Raw genomic sequence first — 16,677 nt, forward strand, 5'->3', positions numbered from 1 at the left:
AAACTAAATGAGAATGCTATGGAAATCTTCAGATTTTCAGCAACAGATCTACTTGAATTTAGCCATTATTTGACAAATGAGCTGAATCTGTTTACTGGATAATAGTGGTGCAATGTGGTTAGCGAATAACTGCCCTACAAAATGGCCCTAATTGAAGTAAAAATGGATGTAGCTCAGTCACGATCTTCTTGTTGACCTTCCAGAATGATAAAAGTGAACATGTACTACATCAAGAATACCGTCCCAAACAAAATCAAACAGAAATCTTTTGAAAAAAATTCAATGCTGAATAAGAGCATTTAATGAGGATTACATTACATATTAGTACATTTCAATAAAAATAAAATAGAATAAAATACAGCATTTGGACACATTGATGCAACACCGATTGCTGCAATCTGTATTACTGTACAATATGTTCTCTTCAAGTTTGAACTTCGCTTCATAATTATCAAAGAATCTCTGTGCAGGAATTCGAATGACCAATATCAAGATTAACATTCCTTGTCATTTATAAGCAGGTTATATTGATGAGTACGGTCTACAACATCAAGACTGAAGTCTTCACTGACAGTGTACATGGAATATCATTTCCTAATGAACCAGACTTTTAGGAATACAGAAAAACACTTGGAAGTTATCTAGTGATTTGGATTCAGTTGCATCTGGGTAGCATTCACACAGCACTCAGAGACTGAGGAGCAGGACAACGCTTTTCCCCCATCCCCCCCAAGTTATGCATTCAGATGTGTGATAATGTAGAACTTATATTCTCTAAAACCTCATCATAAAGCCAGCTTTGACTGAAATCCTGGGAGTGCTCCATTGCTTCAAAGAGTTCCTTGTATTCTTCTGGACGCACTTCACCTGTTAAAATATCCTCTGATAAACCCACCTGCGTAAGTAACTTCACTCCACTTCCAGGGCACCAAGACCTAAGTGATGATTTAAAAGTATTGTGAGGGTTACTAATTTTAATATGACAATATTTTTCGAAAGGCTAATTAACATTCATCATGATCAGAAGAAGCTATACACATTTAGTATATTGGGCACTGTAAATGCAGAGGGTACAAGGCAGATGAAGACAGCTCAATTTAGAGTCATTGACAGCACAAAAAATAGACTTCATCCCGTTGTGTCTGCACCAGTCAGCATACACCTATTTACTTTAATCTCATTTTCCAGCACTTGGCCCATAGCCTTGTATACATGTATGACATTTCAACGGCTCATCTCAACATTTCTTAAATGTCTTGACAGTTCCTGCCTCTAACACCCTTTTGTACAGTGGGTTCCAGATACCCATCACCCTCTGGGTGAAAAGATAGTTCCTCAAATCCCCTCCAAACCTCTTGCCCCTTACCTTAAAACTGTGCCGCTAGTTACTGACTGCTTGACTAAGGGAAAAACATTTTTCCCTGTCTACCCTTTCTAGTCTTCTTAGAACTCTGCACAACTCAATCAGACCTCTCTGAGCCGCCTTTGATCCAAGGAAGATAACCTCAGTCTTTCTTCATAGGTGAATCGTTCCAGCCTAGACAACATCCTGGTGAATCTCCTCTGCACCTTCTCCAGTGCAATCTCATCATTTTTAAAGTGTTACGACCAGAACCGCACACAGTACTCAATAGGAGCCTCCATGCTCTTGTAATTAATGCCTTGACTAATAAAGGCAAGTATCCCATATGCCTTCTTAACCATCTTAGCCGCCTGCCCTGTTGCCTTCAAGGATCTATGGAAATGCACATCAAGGTTCCTCTGATCCAACCTACCATTCAATGTGTACTCCTTTGCCTTGTTGGTTCTCCCAAAATGCATCATCTCTCATTCTTCAGGATTAAATTCCATTTGGAAAGGAAGTGATTGCACAAATTCTGGAAACATTGCTAACAGTGAGCAATGAATCTATTCAACACACAATAAAAACTATTGCTGTTAACTTATTAGCTATCTATGGAATCTACACATTTTTAAATCAAGTTGTTAAGCAAATGGGACTTGAATCCAGGCCCTCTGGCTTAGAGGTAGTGACACTATTGCTAAGCCACAAGATCTCCAAATTTGTACAGTCTGATTGTAAATTAATTTTACCAATTTGTATCTATTTCAGACTCAATTTATAAACAAAGCAGTCACTGATTGATTATTTCACAATTGCCTCAAACTTTTCAGTCAATTAACTTCATCTATCCCTTACGTGTATACTCAATTAAGCACTGCAAATAGGATTTCAATGCTTACAAAAGCTAGTTATTTGCTTGATTGTCTGATTTCTTTCATAACAAGAGGAGTCTACTGTTGACCCTGATGGGAAGTCAGTGGTGCAACTGTTAATTAATCTGAACTGGTCGAGGCAAAACAATTTAGCTAGACAAATGTGGGCAACATTTACTCACAGCTATAAATTAAGTACTGAAAACCAGATGGATGCTCGAGGCAGAGTTAAGCACACCCTTAATAAATCTTTCATCCGGTTACTAACCTGTATTCTCTTTCCACAGAGAAATAAAAATTAGTTCTTACCTGTTACATTTTGCCCAATTATACAAAATAATTCACAACGCCTCAGAATATAATCCATTTTAAGCAATGCAGATCATGATTGAAGACTACATTTATTTTAATCTCCATCAGAATTTCAAAACAGAAAGCAATTCAGAATCAATCACACTGCTATGGGGTCTGGAACCACGTGTAGGCCAGGCCAGGCCAGTTAAGTATGGCAGATTTATTTGCCTAAAGGACATTCGTGAACATGGACAATCATGAACCAGATGGGTTTTTAATGACATGTTTGCATGGTTATCCTTAGGAATCATCATTTTCAGAATTTTATAAATTATTATAAATTAAAATTTCATTTTCTGCCGTGCAAGGATGTGAAACCTTGCTCCCAGAATATTAGCCTGGAGCTCCAGAATAATAGTCTAGTGACATTAACACTATGCCACCACTCCTCATTAATAAAATACCTCATGGTGTTGGAGGTAGTATATAAGTATGAATACAGGATTGGTTGTCTTCTGTCATGAGTTGGAATAAGGGGCATATTTTCAGGATGGCAACCTGCAACTAGTAGTGATCAGTGCAGTGTGTCAATAATGTAAAATATATATTAACTTGGATGAGGTAAGTGAATGCACTATAACCAAATTTGTGGATGATGCAAAAGGGTAGGAAGGCACGTGGTGTAGGTGTCACAAGAGTTCTGCCTAAGGATTTAGACAGGTTATGTAAGTGGCCACAAAACTTTGCATATGAAATACAAGTGGAAAATTTTGAGATTATGCACTTTGGCAGAAAGTATAGCAGAAGTGATTATTATTTAAATGGAGAAAAAAAATCTCAGAGGGATTTGGGGGTTCTCATGCATAAATCACAAAAAGTTAGCAATCAAGTTCAGCAGGTAATAGAGAAGGCAACTGGATTGTTGGCATTTATTTCAAAGGGAATAGAGTATAAAGATGGGGAAGTTTGTGAAAACAATACAAGGTACTAGAGAGACTACACACTGAATAGTGTAAGGAGTTTTGGACCTATTATTTAAGAGATACATTGCATTGGCAAAAAAAGATTCATGAAGTTAATCCTAGGTATGAAAAAATTTTCTTCTAAAGAGAGATTTTGAGTCTGTACCAGATGCAGTTTAGAAAAAGGAGAGGCAACCCTAGTGAAACAAAAAATTATTAAGGAACTTGACAGGCTAGATACAGAGGGGTCATTATGCCTTGTGGGAAGGTCTAAGACCGTGGGGTACAATCTCAGAGAGAGAGACTATCCAGTTAGAATAGAGATGAGGAAGAAGTTTTTTTTCTCAGAAGGTAGTGAATCTGCAGAATTCTTGACTGCAGAGGGCTGTTGAAGCTGGGTTGTCAAGAATATTCAAGGCTGAGATGAACAGATTTTTAATCAGCAATGGAATCAAGAGATATGGGAGAAAGGGCAGGAAAGCGGAGTTGGGAAATAGCAGATAAACCATGACATCCTTGAATAGCTAAGCAGACTTGACGGGCCAAGTGGCCTACTTTTGCACTTTTGTCTTCTGGTGTTATAGGCTTGCTGCCCTGGGGAGTATCTAAACCACTCAGCTGACGACTTTTGCCAACTTTCAGCTTCAGGTAATACTTCTCTCCCTCAATGACATCCTATATTTTTTAAAGGAACCGTGGTCATCCTTTGCTACAAATTCTAAAAATGGTGGCTGTGCAATACCAAAAGTGATTCAATCGCATTTGACGAGTCTCCACCAACACTGAATACAGCGAGAGGGAGGAAGGGGAAATTGGTTTTTCCTCAAGAGTGCTTTACTTGGTAAAGTCTTTTGTACTTACTCCAGTCGGTCAATTAATTTAGCTTTACGCTTTGTAAGGCACTGCTTCAGCATCAGAACCAGCGTAGATGAATTGGCAGCTGTGAAGGTTTGATTGAATAAGTCTTTGCGTGGAGTTAGTCGCACAAGACACAAATGATCATTTGTCAGCTACAAAAATTTCAAAACAAATAAACAGAAATTAATTTCTAATGTACTGCTACTTTTTTCAATAAGGCAATACAATGTGATTAATAGCAATACATGCAGAATTGTATACTTAGCTGAAATACCTATCGTAATTGGTTTTCCGATTTATAACATGGAAAAGTGAAAACCATTTCACATAATGTAATATTAACTAACATTGGTAAATATATATTTTGTATTTTTATAAGTGGTGAACACATATCAGGAAACAGGATGATTCTTGCAAAAGATGGGAAATACCTGGATAATCCAAATATTGCTAATACCAGGCAGGTCACAAATCTATAGCCTAAACCTCAGATAACAAATTCACCCATCCAAATACTAAACAATTTACTAGAACAGACTTTTTTCTTGATGCATAGATGATAGTAAAAACCAGCATTTGTTAAATGGAAATGGTTCACAATTATATAAATATGTTCACCCCATTGTATGTAACAAGCCAAACATAGTTACTGCCACACGATCATCAATTTGTCTCTATAACAAAGAATGGATAGTACCCCAGAATGTTTTCCTCAATTGAAAGAGCATTTATTGCTACATAACTATATTGAACTGTAAAAAAAAAATCAGAAATTCTTCAAAGAACTGGTACTTCACACTCAAGACAAACTAAGTACTTACTGAACTTCGTGGTATTGCACATCCTCCATTTTTAGAATTTGTAGCAAAGGATGACCATGGTTCCTGAAAAAATTAATTCATTTAGAAATGCTATTTACAATCAGTAGATATTTATTACAGTTATGGTATTGCTACTATAAACATTAAATATTCAACCTGAAGTCTCATGAAGTGTGGCACAAAATAACCCTTTAACTACAGAGTAAGTCTATTGTATTGTGTTTACGGTAGCTTCAATTATTTAGGAAGAAGAGTTGGCTCTTGTCAATTGAACCTGTTCCATCATGGCTGATCTGATTGTGGCATTAAGTCCACTTTCCTCCCTGCCCCCATAACATTTAAAATGACTCTGATTAAATGTTTGACCTTATAAGTGCACCCATGGTGCAGTGAGGAATGGAGTTTCAGGATTTTAACCAAGCAACAATGTAGAAACAGTCAAGAGCCAAGTTAGGATGGTCAGTGGCTTGGAGATTACTTGCAATTGGAGATTACTTTTTTCCCATGCATCCTTTGTACTTATTCTTTTGGATGATCGAAGTCATGGGGTTTCTAAGTTGCTGCAATACATCTCAGATGATTCACAATGCTGCGACTGTGCTCCACTGGCGGATGCGTCAATGTCGATAGTGATAAAAACTGCACTAATCAAGTAGCCTGCTTTACCCTGGATAATGATAAGCTTCTTCAGTGGTGTTGGAGCAGCAACCTTTCAGACAAGTGGAGAGTATTCCTAGCCACTCCTGACAGACAGACTTTGGGAAGGATGGTAAGTTACTGCCATAGAAGTGTGGCACGGCAGTTCAGGGCTTAGCACTGCTGCCTCACAGCACCAGGGACCTGGGTTCAATTCCACCCTTGGGCAACCTTCTGTGTGGAGTTTGCATGTTCTCCCCATGTCTATGTGGGTTTCTGCCGGGTGTTCCGGTTTCCTCCCACAGTCCAAAGATGTGCAGGTTACATGGGCTGGCCGTGTTAAGTTGCCCATAGTATTCAGGGATGTGTAGGTTAGCTGTCTTAGTCATGGGAAATGTAGGGTTACAGGGGATGGGTTTGGTGGGATGCTCTTTGAAGGGTCAGTGTGGACTTAATGGGGCAAATGACTGTTTCCACACAGTAGGGATTCCATGCAGAATTCTCAGCCTCCGATTTGCTCTTGGAGCAACACTATTTGTGAACTGGAGTGACCACAATCTCTGTTCAATGGCAAGTGACTAGGTTGCTGATAGATGGGTTTTCAGCCACAATAATTTTTTTTTGTCAACAGGATCTCGTTTGATTCTCTTTGCCAGTCACTGGGAAATATCCTTGTACAGAGATTTGCTGCTGCTATTGGGAAGGGTTAAAGTTGGATTTGCATAAGGGTTAGAAACCAGTGCAAAGCAGACAGAAATTTAGTGAGTGACTCTGGAATCAAAAAAAAAAAAAAAAATCATTCATGGTTGTGTGGCCTAATATTTGTTGCCAACTCAGATATCCCTGAAAAGGCAGTGAGAAACTTCTTGAACTGCTACAGTCCATTTGCTGTAAGTGGACCTAAAATGCCACTGGGAAGTGAGTTTCAGGATCTTGACTCTGCAATACTAAAAGAATGGCAATATATTTCTAATCCAGGATGGTCAATGATTTGGAGGGGAACCTGCAGGTAGTAACATTCCAATGTATCTGCTTCCCTTGCCTTCTAAATGGTAGTGGTCATGGATTCAAAACATGATGTCTAAGCAGCCTGGGTGAATTTCTGCGGTGCATCTTGACATTGGTACACATGGCTGCTACTGTGCATTGCAGGAGGGATCCAACGTTTGTGAATATACTACCAATCATGCGGGTTGCTTTGTAGTCAAATGGTATCAACCTTCAAGTGTTGTTGGAGCTTCACTGATCAAGCCAAGTGGGGAGAATTCCATCATACTCTTGACTTGTGCTTTGCATATTGTGAACAGGTTTTATGGAGTCAGGTGGTGAGTTACTCGCTGCAGTATTCCTAGCTTCTGGCCTGCTCTTGTAGCCACAATATTTATATGGCTAATCCAGTTCAATTTCTGGTCAATGGTAACACCCGGATGTTAAAAGTGAGGGATTCAGCGTTGCTCATACATTTGAATGTCAAGGGCAATGGTTAGATTCTCTGTTGTTGGAGATGGCAAGTGTTCACTTTGGCAGTGTTAACATTTATTTCCACTTGTCACTCCAAACCTGGATATTGTCCAGGTCTTGCTGCATTTGGCATATAAATGAGAGATATGCAAATGAAAGGAGTGCTCACAAAGGAAAAAAAATGTATGCATCTGCCAAATCTAGAACTCTCTGGTTGTGAACAATCTACAGGGCAAGATAAAGCAGTATAAGAGAGCTTATGCCAATCTTATACAAGATTCACTTCAGGGTGCTTAGATGAGTATAGAAAGTAGAGAAGTGCAGAGATTAGGAAAACAAGACATGACAAAATACTGGCCAGCAAAATTAAGAAAAATCCAAAATTTTAAAAATAAAATCAGTACCTTAAGGGCAAGAGAACGAGTCAGGAAATGGTAGGATCTATTTGAAATGTACATGGTAACTTATGCAGGACTGCAGAGGATGTGGGCAGGTTTCTTAATCAGTTCTTTTGTCTTGACCTTCATGAAGGAAGGATGATGCAGACCTTTTAGTTAAAGTGGAGTGTTTAATATTAGTTAAAATAAGCAGGAGTAGGGAGGTACTGACCACCTTGCAGTGGATAAATCACCATGGCTGTCAGAATAGTCTCCTGGGCACTTAATAGAAATCATGGAGGAAATAGTGGATGCTAAGATGATTATTTTCCAATGTTCACTAGATATCGTCAAGTGACCACAGAAGATCAGAGTCTGTAACAATTGTACCAATATTTAAAAAGGGTGCAAAGGATAGGCAAGATAATTATGGGCTGATCAGTCTGATCTCAATGATGGGCAAATTACTAGAATCAGTACTGAGAGAAAGGATTCATATTAATGGAAATGGCACCAACTTATCAGAGACAGCGTCTTTTTGCCAAAGTACAGTCTTGTCTTAATTACTTAATTGAATGTTTTGAGGAAATAATTGGGAGGATTGATGATGGCAGTACAGTGGATGTTGTCAACATGGATTTTGGTAAGGCACTTGACAAGGCCAAATATAGCAGACTGGTCAGATTAATTAAAGCCCGTGGCATTCAAAAGAATGTGCTGAGATGGATCAAAAATTGGCTCAGTGACAGGAAACAAAGGGTACTGGTTGACGGACACTTTGCAGATTGAAAATCTTGTCTAGTGGTGTCCCTGGAGCTCAGTTTTGGATCCCTTGCTGTTTGTGATATATATGAATATTTTATACTTAAATGTAGGAGACATAATTGGGGAATTTGCAGACAACACAAGAATTGACTGAGTAGTTGATAGTGAAGAGGATGGCTGTTGTCTGCAGGACAATGTCATTGGCTTGGATGAGAAAGTCGAAAAGTCGCAAATAGAATGAAATCCGGAGAACTGCGAAGTTATGCATTTGGAGAGGGCAAACATAGCAAGGGAATACACAATAAATGGACAGTATTGAGAGAAGTAGAGGAAATGAGAGATCTCATGTCCACAGGTTCCTGAAATTGGCAGGACAGGTAGATAAGGTGATAAAGAAGGTACATAGAAGGAGTAGGCCATTCGGCTTTTGAGCATGCTCTACCATGGCTAAGCACTGAACTCAGTACCCAGTTCTCGCTTTCTCCCCATATCTTTTGATTATTGAATGTAAAAGAACTTTCTCTACAACCTTCTTCAAGGTTTTCCATGTTTTGGCCTCAACAGCTTCAGTGAATTATGCAGGCTCACCACTCTCAGGATGAAGAAATTCTTTTTCACCTCCATCCTACAAAGCCTACTGCTTATCTTTAGACTGTGAACTTTAGTTCTGGTCTGGCTAGTCTTTGGGGATATCCTTCTTGCATTTAGCCTTGTAATTTTACAGATTTGTATAAGATCCCCTTTCATTCTTCTAAATTCTGGTGAATATAGTTCTAATTGATCCAGTCTCTCCCCACACATCAGTCTGACAACCCCAGGAATCAATCCATTAAACCTTTTGTGCTCACTCCCTCAACAGTCACAATGTCCTTCCTCAGATAAGGGAGGCCAAAATGATACATAGTACTCCAGATGTGGTTTTACTAATGCTGTGTACAGTTGCAGCAAGACATCCCTGCTCCCTTTCATTGTATTCAATTTCTCATCCAATACTGGGTGGGGGGATACGAGAATGATAGAAAAACACTGGTCAGGCCAAAGGTGGCATTTTATGCACTGTTATGGGCACCACTTTACAGAAATGACATTATTGCTTGAAAGAAATTATTTGGAAATTTACATAAATGCTGTCAGGGTTTAAAAATTGAAGCTACAAGGCAAGATTTGACAAGCTAGGGCTGTTTCCATAGAACAGGTAAGTTTGAGTGGGATGTACAACTATACAAAACAAGGAGGGACTTGAATGTGTGAACAGGGAAGACGGATTCCCTGAGCAGAGACGTCAATTACAACTGGACATAGGCTTAAGGTGACTGGTAGAAGGATGAGGGGAAATGAGGTAAAACTTTTTCACCCAGAGTTTGATGGGTGTCTGGAATTCACGCCCAGTTTGCTGGTTAAGGCAGAAATGCTCAACTCATTTGGAAAAGAGTCTAGATCTACACCTGAAGTGCTGTAATCTGCAAAGTCATTGACACCATACTGTCAAATGGGATAAGGAGCAGCTAATTTATTCAGCCAGTGCTAACATGATTGACTCAATGGCTTCTCTCTGTGCCACAAGCGTTCTCTACTTTCACAGCATGGCATGAATGTTACTTGCCACTTACCCACCCAAATCAGACTTTACTGACTATAGACATTCACTGCTTCAATACCTGGGGAATCATAAACAGTGCTAAACAATGTATACTCAGCAGCAGACATCCCCACTTCAGTTCTTATGATAGAGGGAAGATCAAATAATTCCAAATAATTTCTCTCAAGCACCAATGAAACTGATGATTGGACCAGGGACACTCTCGACTAACACTCACAGTGATATCCTGGGATTGAGATGATTGAGGTCCAATAACCAATATCTATTGTGCTGGGTATCACTCCAACCAATCACCTTCCTCTTCCACACCATCACCATCCTGATCCTCACTGATTTTAGTTTCGAAAGGGCTGTTCAACGCCAGAACACTATCAAGTGCTGCCTTGATAAAGGGCAGTCTACCTCACTTTCCTTGAGTTAGCAGCTTTTTTTTTGTATGTTTGCTGTAATGGGTCAGGAGCTGAACAGGATTGACAAAGACAAAACTTATTGTTGCTGAGATTATTGCCAAGTAAGTGCTGCTTGACAGCACCGGCAATGACCCCGTCAATCACTATACAAACGATGGAGCATTAACTGAGGGGATGACAACTGGCCACACTGGATTTGCTCTACTTTCTGTGCGCAGGACACACCTGATCAATTTCCACATTACTAAATAAATCCTAGTGTTTTATTAGTGATGCATTTATAACAACTGTTGTCATGTCATAATGGAACAGCTTGGCTAAGGGTACAGCAAGGTCCAAAGTACAGATCCTTGATACTATTGCCAGAACGTTGTCAGGACCCATAGCTTTTTAATATGCAGTACCCTATTAATTATCTTTGCTATTCTACATTATATTTTCGATAATGGCTTGGGATTTTTGAAGCACACTGGAAAGAAACAAAAAAATGTTGGACGCAAATTGAATGCCCTGTCCAAATGCCTGTGCAACATTCCTTCAGCCCGACATTAGAATATTAGCCAAGAATATATGCTTAAACCGTAGGGAAATTTTTCTAGCCATATGCTTCTGACTCAGAAGTCAACTTTAAGTTTATGACTAAATAAGTTAGCAGGTGATAGCTATCAGTACCAGATCAATAAACTAATATGGATATTTTCAACATGTCCTTGAATTGTACAACTATCAAAGGATGTCTGCTCAGCTGAGCTGAACTGAACTGAACAGGTTCACCATCTAGTGTTAGAAACTACACATACACATTTGTTCATCTGCAGATAAACTGAAACATCCTATAGCCTTAAGTTCCAATATTTCTTATCCTTATAAAAGGGTCACTTCATCTCCATTCCTGAAATTACAAATTACTCCCTCAATTCTGTCAATGTTCACACAGTGGGCACAAGACAGGTTTACAACATTAAGTTTACTTGCACATTGTAACAATGACTTCAGTGTAAACCAAGGACTTGAATGAGCCTCCTCTATCAGTTGTTTCCCTGTAGCATCAACTGCCACAGCAATGTTATTTGCCCAAATACTGAATGAAGGCATATATACTGATCTTAAAATTTACAGCTGACTTAGCACAGCACTGACCTCTCAGCAGTGTTCAAATAGAGCAAGAACCAGAGAGGAGTTCTTAGCTCTGTGCAAATGGAGAATTAATAAATACTTTCAGAAGGAGGGGTAGGCAGATAGGCAGAATAGACAAATGGATATTAAAAACAAGTTACTCTGGAGGACAAAGACTGCACACTGAGTAATATTTCAGCTTTATAAAGCTGAATGGACTTCTTGAACTCGTCTATCATTTCAACAGCAAGACAACTCAAATTTTGTATTTATACTTTAAATAGCTACAAATGTAGAATGATCTGTTTTATACAATTCCAGTGCAATTCATGCCAACTTGCTTTTAGCTGAGAACCTTGAATAGCAGACTGGTGACTAATATTGGAAGTCCACATGAAGTAGGATACAATGCTGCACAAGCATAATTTTAGTCCACAATGTATTCGTGATGACTGAAAAAGGTGGTGACAAAATGGACTTGATGCTGGACTTCAACATCTCCCCTCCCCCTACCGCATCCCAAAACCAGCCCAGTTCATCCCCGCCTCCCTAACTTGTCCTTCCTCCCACCTATCCCCTCCTTCCACCTCAAGCCCCACCCCTATCTCCTACTTACTAATCTCATCCCGCCCCCTTGACCTGTCCGTCCTCCCTGGACTGACCTATCTCCTCCCTACCTCCCCACCTACACTCACCTTTACTGGCTCCATCCCTGCCTCTTTGACCTGTCTGTCTCCTCTTCACCTATCTTCTCCTCTATCCATCTTCTATCCGCCTCCCCCTCTCTCCCTATTTATTTCAGAAACCCCTTCCCCTCCCCCATTTCTGAAGAAGGGTCTAGGCCCGAAACGTCAGCCTTCCTGCTCCTCTGATGCTGCTTGCCTGCTGTGTTCATCCAGCTCTACACCTTGTTATCCTTGATGCTGGACTGTTAACCCCCGGATTCAAGTAGTGCTCTCCAAGTTGGTGGAACATAAATTCAAAATAGCAGGACTTAAATGTCCATTGACGACCTGAAAACACTTAATTGCTGCCAATAACCATCTGGCTCACTAATATCTTTAGGAAAGAAATTTGCTGTCCCTACTTGGTCTGGCTGACCTATGACTCCGGACCCACAGCAATGAGTTTGACTCTTAAAATGTCCTCTAAAAAGGCCCACCAAACCACTCAGTTGTTTCGAACTGCTAGTAACCCTGTAAAGAATGAAATTGGACAGACCACCCTGGCACTGAAACAGGCACAAGAAACAACAATGGCAAAAACCGAAAGCACTGCAGATGCTGTAAACCAGGAACAAAAACAAAGTTGCTGGAAAAGCTCAGCAGGTCTCGCAACACCTGTGAAGGAAACAACACAGTTAATGTTTCAGGTCCGGTGACCCTTCCTCAGAGTTGGTGTTTAACTCACTGCCACATCTCTTCCAGGCATGTCCTGATAAACAACAATGGCAATTCAGTCCCAAAATCTTACAAACCCATTGCTACTACCATTTGAAAGGGAAAAGGTAGGTGATACATGGAAACACCACCACCAAGTTCTTCTCCAACAAACTCACCATCCCATCATGGAATGCTCTTCTTTCACTATTGGTCAGTCTAAATCCTGGAACTTTCTCTAAAAGCACTGTGGGTGTTGTGATACAAAATTCTGGGCTTTTTGTGTAAAGCTTAGGGGGAAAATACCGATAACTTGGAAAAAATGGTTTTAGCATTAGTTGTGTCAGTTCTGCAGGCTTCTTAGCTTAAGGCAGATCTGTAGAGCAGCTGTGCTTCAGAAACAGAGAACAGTTTAGACTACAAAGCACACAAGCAGAAGCAGGCCATATGGCTCCTTGAGATGAAAACTGATCTGATAATGCTCAACTCCACTTTCTTGCCTTGTCCCATAATCCTTGCCGATTTAAAATCTGTCTATCCCGGCTTTGAAGATATTCAATGACCCAGCCTCTATACCCATCTGTGGTAAAGAATTCTACAGACTCACTACAGCAAGAGAAGAAATCCTCCTCATTTCTGTCCTAAGTGGGCAACTGCTTAATCTGGGATAACACACTCCGGTCCTAGACTCTCCCACAAATCTGATTCACTAATGTCCTTTTTAAGGAAAGGCAATCTGCTGTCTTTGCCTGGGTCTGGCCTACATGTGACCTCAGACACATAACAATTGGTCTGACCTTTAACCGCCCTTTGGGCAATTAGGAATGAGCAATAAGTGCTGACTTAGCCAGTGACGTCCACATCCTGTGAACAAACAAAAAAAACTTGCAAGTTTACACTCAGTTCATTTTGTCCCTCTTGATCTTTTTTGGTCACCTTTTGTTGCTTTTTAAAACTTGCCCAATTCTCTATTTACTGCTAATCTTTGAGAGGTTGTATTTTTTTTTCTTTGAGTTTGATGCTATCCTTAACTTCCCTGGTTAACCATGGTTGGCTTATCTCTTTCCTCGAATCCTTCTTTCACACTGGGAGATACACCTTTGCTGCAAATCTAACTATTTTCTTAGATGTGTATATCATTGTTCCTCAAATGTCTGTAACTAAACTCCTTTCCTAGTCCACTTCAACTAGTTCTGCCCTCATTGTTTTGCAATTAGCCTTATTCCAACACAAGTTTCTCACTTGCAAACGGAAGACTAAATTTTGTTATAGTCACCGTTTAACAAAAAACATTACTTCAAAGTGAAAAGAAATAGTTCCTGACCAAAAGTATTTGGGTAAAACCGTGAAGGGATTATTTGAAGCCAATAAATTTCAAACTTGGGCATTTGAAGGCCTCAGGAAAAGGCCATCAGACTCTAGAGATTGGGAGTTAAAGTTACAGTCCAATTAAGCCAATAGAGAGGATATAAAGAAGGAGCTTCTCTCAAGTGTGAATTCTGTAAAAATGCTCTTGTGATCTGGAAATGAGTTTTTAAAATGGGACTATATTTTTCCTTCATAAAAAATCTTTATATTTTGTTATATGCAAATAGTTTGGTTTATTCTATTTCATCTAAATCTCATTTCCATAATAAACATTTTTTAAAATTGTTAAAACCAAAATCTCCAGCAGAGTGCTTATGTTTCAGTGAGAGACCACTTCATGAAAACAAAAAAAAAGGTCAATGATGTACTATGCCAGATTTCAGCCTGAGATTTGACTTATCCAGTAATTATCCATCTGTATGAATGACTTGGATGCAGAGATGAATGTAGTATAGTCAAATTTGCAGATGACACGAAAACAGTGGGAAAGCAAGTTGCAAAGAAGAAATAAGAAATTTACAAATGGATAGGTCAGGTGAATGGGCCAAGGTTTGGCAGATGAAGTTTAACGTGGATATGTGCGAGGTTATTCATTTTATTTGGAGGAATGGAAAGTCAATTTATCGTCTAAATAGACAAACTTCAGAGTGCTTTGGTGCAGAGGGATCTGGTGTCCACATGCATGAATTGCAGGAAGCTTGTATACAGGATGTAAAGGAAGGCAAACAAATCTTTGCATTTAATGCTAAAAGAATAGAATAAAGAAATCAAGAAGTGGTGCTTCAACTGTATAAGGCATTAGTGAGACTGCATCTGGAGTACTGCATTCAATTTTGGTCCCCTTATTTGAAGGGGGATGGAGATACGTTGAAAGCAGTTCAGAAGAGGTACGCTAGATTGATTTCAGAGATGAGAGGTTTGTCTTATGAAGAAAGATTGAGCAGTTTAGATCTATACTCACTGGAAATTAGAAGAGAGAGATCAAATTGAGGTTTTAAAATGTTGAAGGGGATTTTCAAAGTAGACGTAGAAAGAATGTTTCTATATCTAGAACAAGAGGTCGTAGCTTTAGGTTAAGGGGTAGCAGATTTGCAACAGAGATGAGGAGAAATTACTTCTCTCAAAGGATTATGAATCTGTGGAATGCACTACCCCAGAGTATGGTGGATGCCAGGACATGGAATAAATTTGAGGAGGAGGCAAACACATTTTTACTTGGTAATGGGTTAAAGGGTTACAGGGAGCATGCACAAAAGTGAAGTCAAGGCCAAGGTGAAATCAGCCACAGTCGTATCAAGCTGGAGCAGCTGAATTGCTTATTCTTGCTCCTAGTTCTTGTGTGATAAGATCATCAGTGTACCTCCACCAAATGAACCAGTGATTCAGAAAGCACCTCAGCACACCTCCATGGCAATTAGGGATGGCAATAAATACTGGCCCAGCCAGCAGAGCCCACATCCCTTGAATTATACTAAGAAAAAGTATTCAAATCTCACTAAGGCCAGAATGTAGTTCAGGCTGTAATTATAACATCTGACACAGTGATGTGATTTGTGCTACACATGATCATCGCTGATAGTACAAACATTGCCTACATTTAAAAAAGATGATCAAAATGAGGATGCACATATAGCACCATAAGCTACAATTTACAATTGTAGCATTAAAAAGGGAAACAAATTCTCACCTTGTGTAACAACTGTATTTCACATGCCACCTGGTACAGAGCACTTAATGCCTGATAGTGTTTCAGGTTTCCTGCCTCTGCCGTCAGCTTCTACATAGAAGATAAAATTCTCAAATTCAACAACTGAATTCAAAAGCAAAAGTCACAGAAAAATTTCAAGCATATTGAAAAGACAGGACTTAACATACCGTGTATTCTTTCTCACTCATTAATACGTTCATTTCTATTCTTCCAAGTTGAAATACCGAAATCCGCTCAAACAGAGCATAAATGTGTTTCCAAAGCACGTTTCGTTCATTTTTTTGTGGTAAGATTCCAATTACTCGTATTGGTATATCTAGGAAAGAGAAACTGAATTTTTAAATATATTGGCTAATAAAACTAACACGATGCGATTCTTAATTTGGCTACGTTAACATTTTTCATTCGACAGCAACTCCAAAACTCCTGACCTCTACCACTGAGAAGGACAGGGGCAGATGTACTGCAGCACCATTACCCTCAATTCCCCCTCCAAGCCACACATGACCCTGACTTGGAATTATATTGCAGTTCCTTTTCAGTCACAAGGTCAAACTCCTGCACCTCCCTCGTAAATGGCCCTGGGGGTTTCCTTACATTCCAGGCACTGCAGCAGTTCAAGAAAGCACCTCACTACCATCTTTTCAAGGACAATTTGTGGTGGGAAATAAAGGCTGGCCTAGCTAGTGATGCACCTATGAATAA

At 39.6% G+C, this 16,677-nt stretch overlaps 1 protein-coding gene across 4 annotated transcripts in view; it reads right to left on the reverse strand.

The window, feature by feature from the left end:
- Window positions 1–266: 266 nt before the first annotated feature.
- The window catches only part of tfb2m (transcription factor B2, mitochondrial), a 24,633-nt gene continuing 8,222 nt past the window's right edge, over window positions 267–16,677 (reverse strand). For all 4 annotated transcript variants that reach the window (XM_020533613.2, XM_020533612.2, XM_048600771.1 and 1 more), the window contains exons 5-9: window positions 16,140–16,288; window positions 15,952–16,041; window positions 5,153–5,215; window positions 4,335–4,483; window positions 267–935 (exon numbers count right to left, since the gene is read on the reverse strand). In XM_020533613.2, the coding sequence (XP_020389202.1) occupies window positions 743–935; window positions 4,335–4,483; window positions 5,153–5,215; window positions 15,952–16,041; window positions 16,140–16,288 (644 nt within the window). In that variant the 3' untranslated portion in view covers window positions 267–742. The remainder of the gene's footprint in view (window positions 936–4,334; window positions 4,484–5,152; window positions 5,216–15,951; window positions 16,042–16,139; window positions 16,289–16,677) is intronic.

The sequence above is a fragment of the Rhincodon typus genome, chromosome 9 (genome assembly GCF_021869965.1).
Source record: "Rhincodon typus isolate 14 chromosome 9, sRhiTyp1.1, whole genome shotgun sequence".
NCBI classification, from domain to species: domain Eukaryota; kingdom Metazoa; phylum Chordata; class Chondrichthyes; order Orectolobiformes; family Rhincodontidae; genus Rhincodon; species Rhincodon typus.